The sequence below is a fragment of the Ovis canadensis genome, chromosome 3, assembly GCF_042477335.2.
Source record: "Ovis canadensis isolate MfBH-ARS-UI-01 breed Bighorn chromosome 3, ARS-UI_OviCan_v2, whole genome shotgun sequence".
Classification (NCBI taxonomy): domain Eukaryota; kingdom Metazoa; phylum Chordata; class Mammalia; order Artiodactyla; family Bovidae; genus Ovis; species Ovis canadensis.
The window spans coordinates 102846560-102859442 of record NC_091247.1 but is presented as its reverse complement, the minus strand read 5'-3'; the positions used below and the strand labels follow the sequence as shown (position 1 = coordinate 102859442).

The window sequence follows — 12883 nt, the reverse complement described above, 5'->3', positions numbered from 1 at the left end:
AATTACAAAGTCACTCACATATTTAACTCTACAGAGCTGATTTTGAGCATAAGCTTTAAAAAATCTTTAGCCACTTACCATTGATCTTTTACACTCAAAAAATGAGTATTTCAAAGCTTTGCAGTTTCCTTCCTTCAGACACTGCCGAGGGGATTTTCCTTCCTATGACACAAAAACAATATAAATACAAGGGATATTCTCTCACAAAGTACAAAGTAACCGTCCAATCTTTTTTAAAGCTAAGCAAAAGGAGAAAACAGTAATTTATATAAGAAATAATTCATAAATCATTTTAACTGTTGGTACCCAAGGAGAAAAGGGTAAAATAAGAAATGTGTAAAATAATTTGGGGGCACTTTAAGGATACCCTTGAATTCTTGAAAACACTGGTTTCCATGAGACACTTTTCTTTAAAATGTTTATATAAAAATCTAGAAACTGAGATCTCTAGCTCCTTATGTGTAAGAAAGGAAGAGAGTGGAGGTGAAAGTAGTAATGGGCTTTCTTCAGTGTTTTCCAAACTTAGACACTCGAGGAGTCCTGAAGACAGGGAGGATACTGTGTATGACACAGCAGCAGAGGGAGGAGAAGGAGAACATGCAGGTGAGACTCCAGCAACACTGTGGGAGCAAATGGGAGGCGTCTGTCCTACAAGCCAGGATCAGGTCGCTTTAAAGTCTCCAATTACAGTATCTTTTTACACAAGCAAGTCTACCTGGAACACATCTTTGCATTTTCCCACCCCTTACCTTCACAGTCAAGTTCTCTATTCTGAGAAGCTCACTGAGTAAGAACTGGAAAAGGAAAGTGAAATTTTTAACAGAATTTATATATGCTGGTGAGGGAAGATCTTCCTGGGCTCAATGTGTAATTAACTTGTCTTTAAGCAGTGAAAGCTCATAAGAGCTTAAGAAAATTGGATTGAACCATTCCCTTTCTGCCAACAAGACAGGATATTGTTGAAGTTCAGTAGCCGGTACTGCTGTAAGATTAGTGCTATTTCTGACTTGATAAAGTAACTGTGAAAGTAGATAAGAGCTAAAATTTAGTAGTATTTTAGTAGGTAAATCCCAGACAACCACTGGTTTTTCAGACAACTACTTGCAGCAAGCGGTGGCTGCACGGCGCTGGAGTGGCCGAGGACCTACCCCACGTCCAACGTAAGAGAAATCCCAGTAAGACGGCAGAAAGATGGCAGACGCTGAGAGGACATCAGAGGGCAGACAGACTGAAACCACAATCACAGACAACTAGCCAATCTGATCACATGGACCACAGTCTTGTCTAACTCAATGAAACCAAGCCATGCTGTGTAGGGCCACCCAAGACAGAGCTGACTGTGGCTCAGATCATGAACTCCTTATTGCCAAATTGAGACTTAAATTGAAGAAAGGCAATGCCAAAGAATGCTCAAACCACCACACAATTGCACTCATCCTCACACGCTAGTAAAGTAATGCTCAAAATTCTCCAAGCCAGGTTTCAGCAATATGTGAACCGTGAAATTCCAGATGTTCCAGCTGGTTTTAGAAAAGGCAGAGGAACCAAGATCAAATAGTCAATATCCGCTGGATCATCAAAAAAGCAAGAGTGTTCCAGAAAAACATCTATTTCTGCTTTAGTGACTATGCCAAAGCCTTTGACTGTGTGGATCACAATAAACTGTGGAAAATTCTGAAAGAGATGGGAATCCCAGACCACCTGACCTGCCTCTTGAGAAACCTATATGCAGGTCAGGAAGCAACAGTTAGAACTAGACATGGAAAAACAGACTGGTTCCAAATCGGGAAAGGATTACGTCAAGGCTGTATACTGTCACACTGTTTATTTAACTTATATGCAGAGTACATCATGAGAAACGCTGGGCTGGAAGAAGCACAAGCTGGAATCAAGACTGCAGGGAGAAATATCAATCACCTCAGACATGCAGATGACATCACCCTTATGGCAGAAAGTGACGAACTAAAGAGCCTTTTGATGAAAGTGAGGAGAGTGAAAAAGCTGGCTTAAAGCTCAACATTCAGAAAACGAAGATCATGGCATCCGGTCCCATCAGTTTATGGCAAATAGATGGGGAAACAGTGGCTTACTTATTTTTTGGGGCTCCAAAATCACTGCAGATGGTGACTGCAGCCATGAAATTAAAAGACTGTTACTCCTTGGAAGAAAAGTTATGACCAACCTAGACAGCATATTGGGAGAAGGTAATGGCACCCCACTCCAGTACTCCTGCCTGGAAAATCCCATGGATGAAGAAGCCTAATAGGCTGCAGTCCATGGGGTCACTAAGAGTCGGACACGACTGAGCGACTTCACTTTCACGCATTGGAGAAGGAAATGGCAACCCACTCCAGTGTTCTTGCCTGGAGAATCCCAGGGACAGGAGAGCCTGGTGGGCTGCTGTCTATGGGGTCACACAGAGTTGGACATAAGTGAAGTGACTTAGCAGCAGCAGACAGCATATTAAAAAGCACAGACATTACTTTGCCAACAAAGGTCCGTCTAGTCAAGGCTATGGTTTTTCCAGTAGTCATGTATGGATGTGAGAGTTGGACTATAAAGAAAGCTGAGCACCAAAGACTTGATGCTTTTGAACTGTGATGTTGGAGAAGACTCTTGAGAGTTCCTTGGACTGCAAAGAGATTCAACCAGTCCATCCTAAAGGAGATCAGTTCTGAGTGTTCACTGGAAGGACTGATGTTGAAGCTGAAACTCCAGTGCTTTGGCCACCTGATGCAAAGATCTGACACATCTGAAAAGACTCTGATGCTGGGAAAGACTGACGGCAGGGGGAGAAGGGGACGACAGAGGATGAGATGGCTGGATGGCATCACCAGCTCAATGAGTTTGGGTAAACTCTGGGAGTTGTTGATGGACAGGGAGGCCTGGCATGCTGCGGTCCATGGGGTTGCAAAGAGTTGGACACAACTGAGTGACTGAATTGAACTTTTCCTTTTCGGCATTATTTTTTCTTTTGGATGTTTTGGTCACTGCCTCCTATAAAATGTTATAGTAACAACTTAACGGAAACAGAAGAGATTAAGAAAGGGTGGAAAGAACATGTGGAAGAACTATACAGAAAAGGTCTTTATGGCCCAGATGACCACAGTGGTGTGGCCACTCAGAGCCAGACATCTTGGAGTGTGAAGTCAAGTGGGTCTTAAGAAGCATTACTATGAACAAAGTTGGTGCAGGTAACAGAATGTTTACCTACTGAAATAGTACTAAATTTTAGCTCTTACCTAAGCTCACATCATAAGCTCCTTACTGGAAAATTCAGGCTTAAACTGAAGAAAGTAGGGAAAAACACTAGACCATTCAGGTATTACCTAAATCCCTTCTGATTATACAGTGGAGGTGACAAATAGATTCAGGGGATTAGATCTGCCTACTAGATTCTTAAATGAACGATGCAAAGAAAGAGAGGAAAATAACAGCATGGGAAAGACTAGGGATCTCAATAAAATCGGAGATATCAAGAGCACATTTCATGCAAGGATGGGCACAATAAAGGACAGAAATGCTAAAGACCTAACAGAAGCAGAAGAGATTAAGAGGGGGTAGCAAGAATACACAGCAGAACTGTACCAACAAGGTGTTAATGACCCAGAAAACCATGATGGCGTAGTCACTCACGTAGAGCCAGATATCCTGGAATGTGAAGTCAAGTCAGCCTGAGGAAGCATCACTACAAACAAAGCTAGAGGAGGGGAGCAGTTCCAAGATGGCAGAGGAATAGGAGGCGGAGACCAACTTCTCCCCCACAAATACATCAAAAGATCATCTGCGCGTGGAGCAACTTCCACTAAACCGCTTCTGAACGCGGGCAGAGGAGCCCAGATACCAATTTCTCTGAAATTACGTAGCACAAAGGATAAAGGCAAAAAGGGAGACCAAGGATTTTCGGACGGAGATTTGTCCTGGGGAGGGAGTTGAGAAGTTTCCACACAACAGGAAACCCTCTCATAGGTGGGATCAGTGGGGAGCTTTGGAATCTCAGAGGCAGCATTAAAAATCACCACAGAAATCCTGCCGAAAGGCAATTACCAGCCAAGCAGCAGCTCCCACGCTTGCAACCACCCACAGTGAGTGGGGCTGGGCGCAGAGGTGCGTGCTGCACTTGGTCCTTAGGGAAAAGACCAGGGTTGAACGCCATGAGGACTCAATGAGGGGACCAATGTGACGCAGATGGAATGGCGAAACCCCAAACCGCGGGAAGGCCAGCGAAACAAAGAAAAACAAAGGACCTTGGAAGGCTCTAAGGCCGCACCGTGACCCCTGGTGCACTCACAGAACAGAAGGTCGCAGCCTCGCAAATATCAAAGGGGAGCTGCTGTTTGTGGCTCTCCCTGGAGGCAGAGACAGGGCGGGGCAGCCAGAGGCGAAAGGCAAAGGACCACTGCAGTCTCAGCCCCAGGGAGCGAACTTCCCACCAAGCACTGAGCAGGCTGCCAACCGCTGACCGCGTCCTCCTGGGATCCTGGATGGTTCACATCTGCCGGCAGTGTCACAGCCTGAGCCCAGTTCCCCTGAGGAGATGCACAGCCCACCTGGGACTGTGCCCTCGCAGTGCACCCGGGCGCCTGAGCAGCTTGGGCTTGGGAGGTGCCTGGGCTGTGGCAGCCCCCATGTGGTCCGCCCACTGCCAAGCGCTCCCCACACGTGCGGCGGCGTTTCATTTGTAGTGCCCCGCCCCTCCAAAGCGCAGCTGAGCAAGCGAGCCCAAATTGGTGGGCATTTTCACCCTCTCGTGTCAGGGCGGAAACTAGACACTGAAGAGAGACCTGCAATGAAAAGAAGGGGGAGCCGCTCCAGAGCTGGCAGGTGCAACGGATTCCAAGCCTGCAGTTAAGCTGTGATGGCACATTTGAGGGGCAACCGCAGACTTGAGAACAAGTACCAGCTGGAACAAGGGCATGTCTGGCACTGAACTGACCCCACGCTAGCCACAACAGCTCCAGGGACATTTCTAGATGCGTTTTTCTTGTTATTATTTTTAAAGTTTTTGTTAGTTTTTAAATTTCTTATTATTATTTTATCTTTTTTCCCCTTCCTTCGCTCTTTTTTCCCTCATATTGTCCTAATATGCTTCTTTAGTACTTACTCCTTTAACTTTTTTTTAATAGCCTACTTATATATTTCTTTAAAAAAACTTTTAAAATAAATTTCACATTCTTTATTTTTATGTTTGACTCTGGCTTTTTGTATATTGTACTTTTGAGAGTCTAATTTTTACTTTAGTTTTTTAATTTTTGCTTTTTGAGCTTTTGTTATTAATTTTGTATCTTTAAGAGTCTAATTTTCAGTGTCTATTTTCACTTGGGGATTTCATTACTGGCTTGACTGGTCCCTTCCCTTTTGACTCTCCCTTTTCTCCTCCTGATCACCTCTATCTGCTTTCTCCCTCTTCTCTTCTCTGTATAACTCCGTGAATCTCTTTGTTTCTGGCTGTGGAGGGTTGTTTCACCATTAACCTAGTGGTTTTATCTTCTGTGCTGTGTGGTTGAAGTCTTGGTGCTACTGTAAAAGGGGGGGACCGAAACCCAGAGGCAGGAGGCTCAACTCCAGAACTGTGGACCATAACAAAACTCCTGACCCCAGGGAACATTAATAGATAAGGGCCTATTCCCAAACCTCCATACTACACTGAGATCAAGCTCCATCCAAGAGCCAGCAACCTCCAGTGCAAGCACACCCCACCCTAATCCTCCAGCAAAGCAGGAACACAATGCTGAACATTAAAAAAAAAAAGGCTGCCCAAAGGTATACCAAACCCATAAACTGACTACTGGACACTGCACTGCCCTCCAGAGAGACAACATCCAGCTTCATTCACCAGGAAACAGACACAAGTTCCCCAACCAGGAGACCTTCTCAAGCCACTGGGCCAACCCAACTCACTGGCAGCAGACTCCACAATTAAGAGGAACGATGACCCTCTAGCCTGCAGAAAGCAGACCGTAAACACAGCACACTAAATAAAATGAAAAGACAAAGAAATACCCACCAGGTGAAAGAATATGAAAAAACCACCAAACCAAACCAAAGATTAAGAAACAAGGAGTCTACCTGAAAAAGAATTCAGAATGACGATAGTAAAGATGATACAAAATCTTGAAAACAAAATGGAGATACAGGTAAACAGACTAGAGACATAGGTTGAGAAGACGTAAGAAATGTTTAACAAGGACCTAGAAGGAATAAAGAACAGCCAATCAGGAATGAACAATGTAATAACTGAGATGAGAAATACTCTGGAGGGAACCAACAGTCAAGTAACTGAGGCAGAAGAAAGGATAAGTGAGCTGGCGGATAGAACGGTATAAACAAATGAAATAGCGCAAAAGAAGAGCAAAGACTAGAAAGAAATGGGGACAGCCTCAGAGACCTCTGGGACAATGTTAAGTGCCCCAACATTCAAATCATAGGCATTCCAGAAGACAATAAAAGGAAAGGGCATGATAAAGTACTCGAGACAAGAGTCGAAAACTTACCTAAAATGGGGAAGGAAATAGCCACCCAACTCCAAGAACAGAGTCTCATACAGGATAAACCCAAGGAGAAACACACCAAGACACATATTAATCAAACTAACAAAAATTAAACACAAAGAATAAATGTTAAAAGTAGCAACGGAAAAGCAACAAATAACACACAAGGGGATCCTCATAAGGACAGCAATTGATCTTTCAACAGGAACTCTGCAGGCCAGAAACAAACGGCAGGATATATTTAAGTGATGAAAGGAAAAAGCAACCAAGATTACTTGACTCAACAAAGATCTCAGTCAGATTTAAAGAAGAAATCAAAAGCTTTATCGACAAGCAAAAGCTAACAGAATTCAGCACCACCAAATCAGCACTTCAACAAACGCTAAAAGGTTTTCTCTTGACAGGAAACATGGAAAAGGTTTATAAAACAATAAAGTAAATGGTAATGGGATCATACTTATCAATAATTACCTTAAACATAAGTAGGTTAAATGCTCCAACCAAAGACAAAGACTGGCCGAATGGATACAAAAGCAAGACCTCTATATGATGCTGCTTACAAGAGACCCACCCCAAACCAAGGGACACATACGAACTGAAAGTGAGGGGGTGGAAAAGATAGCTCACCCAAATGGAGACCCAAAGAAAGCTGGAGTAGCAATACTCTTATCAGATAAAATACTTCAAAATAAAAACTGTTATAAGAGACAAAAAAGGATACTACATAATGATCAAGGGGTCAGTCCAAGAAAAAAGAGGTAACAATTATAAATATATATGCACCCAACATAGGAACATCTCAATACATAAGGCAAGTTCTACCAGCTATTAAAGCGGAAACTGACAGTAACACAAAAATGTTGGGGGACTTTAATATCCCACTCACACCAATGGACAGATTGTCCAGACAGAAAATTAACAAGCTTTAAATGATACATTGGGCCACACAGACCTAATCGATATCTGCAGAGCATTTCACCCCAAAACAATGCATTTCACTTTTTTCTCAAATGTGCATGGAACATTCTCCAGGATAGATCACATCTTGGGCCACAAATCAAGCGTTGGTGAGTTTAAAAAAAACTGAAATCATTTCAAGAACTTTTTCTGATCACAATACCGTAAGATTAGATATCAACTACAGGAAAAAAAAACTATAAGGAAACACAAACATATGGAGGCTAACCAACACGCTTCTGAATAACCAACAGATCACTGAAGAAATGAAAAAGGAAGTCAAAATATGCATAGGAACAAACGACAATGAAAACGCAACAACCCAAAGCCTATGGACTCAGCAAAGCAGTGCTAAGAGGGAGGTTCACAGCAATACAAGCCTGGCTCAAGAAACAAGAGAAAATCAAACAAACCACCTAACCTTACCCCTAAAGAGACTAGAAAAAGAACAATAAAACCCCAAAGTCAGCAGAAGGAAAGAAATCATAAAAATCAGCAGAAATAAATGAAAAAGCTATCGAGAAGATAAACCAAACAGACAAACCGTTAGCCAAACTCACCAAGATACAAAAGAGGGAGATGAGTCAAACCAAGAAAACTAGAAATGAAAATGGAGAAATTGATTACAACAGACAACACACAAATACAAACAAACATAAGCTACTATGAGCAACTATAGGCCAAAAAAATGGACAACTTGGAAGAAATGGACAAATTCTTAGAAAAGTATAACCTTCCAAAACTCAACCAGGAAGAAACAGAGATTCACAAGCATGGAAAACAGAACTATAATCAAAAATCTTCCAACAAACAAAAGCCCAGGACCAGATGGCTTCACAGGTGAATTCCACCAAAAATTTCAAGAAGAGCTAATGCCTATCCTTCTCAAACTCTTCCAGAAAATCGCAGAGGAAGGAAAACTTCCAAACTCATCCTACAAGGCCACATGAATCACTCTGATAGCAAAACCAGATGAAGATGCCACACACAAAAAAATGAATACTACAGGCCAGTATCACTGATGAACATAGATGCAAAAATCCTCAACAAATTCTGGCAAACAGAATCCAATGACATATTAAAAAGATCATACATCATGATCAAGTGGGCTTTAGTCCAAGGATGTAAGAACTCTTCAATGTTCACAAATCAATCGATGTGATATACCATATCAACAAATTGATAAATAAAAACCATATGATTATTTCCATAGATGCAGAGAAAGCCTTTTACAAAATTCAACACTCATTTATGATAAAAATTCTCCAGAAAGTAGGCACAGAAGGGACATACCTCAAGATAATAAAAGCTGTATACAACAAACCCACAGCAAACATTATCCTCAATGGCTAAAACTGGAAAGCATTTCCTCGAAAATCAGGGACAAGACAAGGGTGCCCACTCTCACTACTGCTCCTCAACATAGCTTTGGAAATCCTAGTCACAGCAGTCAGAGAAGAAAAAGAAGTAAAAGGAATCCAGGATGGAAAAGTAGAAGTAAATCTCTCACAGCGTGCAGATGACGTGATTCTTTACATAGAAAACCCCAAAGATGCCAGCAGAAAATAACTACAGCTAATCAATGAATGTAGTAAATTCAAAAGCTATAAAATGAATACACAGAAATCCCTTGCATTCCTATACACCAACAATGAAAACAGAAAGAAAAATAAAGAAAACAATCCCATTCACCACTGCACGGAAAAGAATAAAATATTTAGACATACAGACACTGTAGAACACTGATGAAAAAAAATCAAAGATAACACAAATAGATGGAGAAATACCATGTTCTTGGATTGGAAGAATCAATAGAGTGAAAATGAATATACTACCCAAAGCAATCTATAGATTCAATGCAATCCCTATCAAACTACCAATGGTATTTTTCACAGAATTAAAACCAATAATTTCACAATTTGTATGAGCTACAAAAGATCCAAAATAGCCAAAGCAATCTTGAGAAAGAAGAATGGAACTGGAATCAACTTTCCCAACTTCAGACTATACTACAAAGCTACAGTCATCAAGACAGTACTGGCACAAAGACAGAAATACAGATCAATGGAACAAAATAGAAAGTTCGGAGATAAATCCACACCTATGGACACCTTATCTTTGACAAAGGAAGCAAAAATATACAATGGAGAAAAGACAGTCTCTTCAACAACTGGAACTGGGAAAATTGGTCAGCTATGTTTAGAAGAATGAACTAGAATGGTTGCTAACACCACACACAAAAATAAACTCAAAATGGATTAAAGACCTAGATGTAAGACCAGAAACTATAAAGCTCTTAGACAAAAACAGAACACTCTGACTCACCTCCCAGAGTAATGCAAATAAAAAATAAATAAACAAATGGGACCTAATTAAACGTAAAACCTTTTGCACAATGAAGGAAGCTATAAACAAGGTGAAAAGACAGCCCTCAGAATGGGAGAAAGCAATAGCAAATAAAACAACTGACACGGGACTAATCTCCAAAGTATATTTAGCAGCTCAATAAAGGAAAAACGAACAACCCAATCAAAAGGTGGGCAAAAGACCTAAACAGACGTTTCTCCAAGAAGAAATACAGATGGCTAGTAAGCACATGAAAAGATGCCTGCCGTTTCTCATTATTAGAGAACTGCAAATCAAAACCACAATGAGGTGGCATCTCACATGGGTCAGGATGGCCATTATCAAAAAGTCTGCAAACAATAAATGCTGTAGAGGATATGGAGAAAAGGGAACCCTCTTACACTGTTGGTGGAGAGCAGTGTGGAGATTCCTCAAAAACCAGGAACAGAATTGCTATGCAACCCAGCAATCTCACTGCTGGGCAGAAGCCCCAAGGAAACCAGAACTGAAAGTACCCCAGTGTTCACTGCGGCACTGTTTCTAATAGCCAGGACATGGACGCAACCTAGATGTCCACTGGCAGATGAATGGATAAGGAAGTGTAGTACATATACACAATGGAATATTACTCAGTTATAAAAACTAATGCATTTGAGTCAGTTCTAATGAGGTGGATGAAGCTGGAGTCGATCATACAGAGTGAAGTACATCAGAAAGAGAAAGACAAATACTGTATATTAACACATATATATGGAATTTAGAAAGATGGTACCAACAATCCTACCTGCAGGGCAACAAAGGAGAGAGATGTAAAGAACAGACTTTTGGACTCAGTGGAAGAAGGCAAGGATGGGAGGACTTGAGAGAACAGCACTGAAACATATATATTACCATATGTAAAACAGATGACCAGTGCAAGTTTGATGCATGAAGCAGAGCACCCAAAGCTGGCGCTCTGGGACAACCTAGAGGGACAGGGTGGGGAGGTGGGAAGGGGATTCAGGATAGGGTGGACACATGTATGTCTATGGCCAATTCATGTTGATGTATGGCAAAACCCATCACAATACTGTAATTATCCTCCAATTAAATTAATTTTTTAAAAAGAAAAATAAAAACATAAGAAGCAAAGAACAAACAAACAAAAGCTAGAGGAGGTTATGGAATTCCAGCTGAGCTATTTAAAATCTTAAAAGATGATGCTATTAAAGTGCTGCACTCAATATGTCAGCAAACTTGGAAAACTCAGCAATGGGTAAAGGACCAGGAAAGATCAGTTTTCATTCCAATCTCAAAGAAAGGCAATGACAAAAATGTTCAAACTACCAAACAATTGCACTCAGTTCACTAGCTAGTAAGGTTATGCTCAAAATCTTTCAAGCTAGGCTTTAGCACTACGTGAACCGAGAACTTCAAGATGTACAAGCTGGGTGTAGAAAAGGAACCAGAGATCAAATGGCCAATATTCGTTGGCTCATAAAGCAAGGGGGTTCCAGAAAAACATCTACTTCTGCTTCATTGACTATGATAAACCTCTGTGTGGATCACCACAAACTGTGGAAAATTACTAAAGAGATGGGAATACCAAATCCCCTTAATGTTAGGACCTAGCCGGTGCCATGACAGGCTTCAGGGGCCACGGCAGGCCTAAGTCTCCTTCACAGAAGGGACAAGTCACTTCCCAGAAGGAACTGAGATCATCTCCTGCCGACACCAAAGACTTGGCCAATCAGTATGCTCCCCGTAGCCTGGTTCAAGCCTATCAGGATGGGGATGAACCTCCCCTAAGAAAGGCCACGCCTCCAAAAATCTAGCCAATTAGTAAAGACCAGGAAACTCCTGCAGCCAATAAGCCCTTGCCAACTCCCTGTCTTTGTCCTAAACCTATAAATACTGCTGTAACCCAGGGCTCTGGGCTCTTCTTCTACTCCACTGTGTTGGATGTGACGGGAGCCCTGGCTCAAGCTGGCAATAAACCCCTTTATGCTTTTGCTTTGCTGTGGATGTCTTATTCTCTCAGTTTTGGGGACTCGGACACTGGGCATAACACTTACCTGTCTTCTGCTGTCTCCTAAGAAACCTGTATGCAGGTCAGGAAGCAACTGTCAGAACCAGCCAAGGGGAGAAAAGATGGTGGAGGCATAGGTGGACGTGGAGTCCATCTCTCTCCACGGACACATCAGGAACACACCCTCAGACAGAAGCACATGCAGAACACCAGCTGAGAGCAGGCAGGAGTGCCTGCCACTGGGAAAGAATACACAGAACCAGGCAAAACTCAGCAGGACGAAGGAAGAAGGGGGAAACAGGAGAGTCAGGAGAGTTAGCAGGACTGGACCTGCCCTCAGTGGGTGGGGAACTGAAGCAAGGGTCTGATCCCCACATCGGGGCCACTCTTTTTGTCAGAGGAGAAACATTTGATGCTGAGAGCAGCTGATCTGTGACAGTCTAAACAGAATGAGAATCGCACAGACTTGCTGCAGCCATACACACCCCAGACAGGACCCCTAGAAGGCACAGTGGCTGGGAGCTGGAGCGCAGGGATTGTAGAACAATCCCAGGGCGCGGATTTCTGTTTACTGTGGGGAGACAGCCCGAGGGGAGGTGAGGAGATTGTGGTGGGAAAAGCCTGTGGAGGAAAACCAGCCACTGAGGGAACGCAATAAGCTCAGTCATGTGTAGGGGATGGAGCCATCACCGTAGCATCTCTCTCGCTACGTGCCAACACCAGTAGCTGAACAACAGAGACACCGGCCCTTCAAGCTCTTGACTCAGGAAACAAGGGAAGGAGTCCAGCCAGGGGAGTCCCTTTATGTGCCTGACTTGGGGAGCTACGGAAAAGGACCCAAGCCAGGGAGCTCTCTAAGACGACCCACATGCAGAGGCGGAGATCAAACCCAACTGAAACCAGGGCACCATGGCTAAGGAAGAGGACCCAAAGCCTTCCCACTAGCTGTACAAACTGTGGATTAAATCCATACAATCAGCTACGCAGACTCTGTATCTATGGAATATATAAAAGGACGTTGAGAACTCTCACAGAAGAAAATGCACGTGCGTTCTGACAGCTGTGGACACTGGAGGCAAGA

The 12883-nt window shown here is 42.7% G+C and overlaps 1 protein-coding gene across 1 annotated transcript in view; it reads right to left on the bottom strand.

Moving 5' to 3' along the window:
• The window catches only part of COA5 (cytochrome c oxidase assembly factor 5), a 33723-nt gene that overhangs the window by 4212 nt on the left and 16628 nt on the right, over window positions 1–12883 (bottom strand). The window contains exon 2 of the mRNA XM_069583899.1: window positions 79–162. Within this exon, the coding sequence (XP_069440000.1) occupies window positions 79–162 (84 nt within the window). The remainder of the gene's footprint in view (window positions 1–78; window positions 163–12883) is intronic.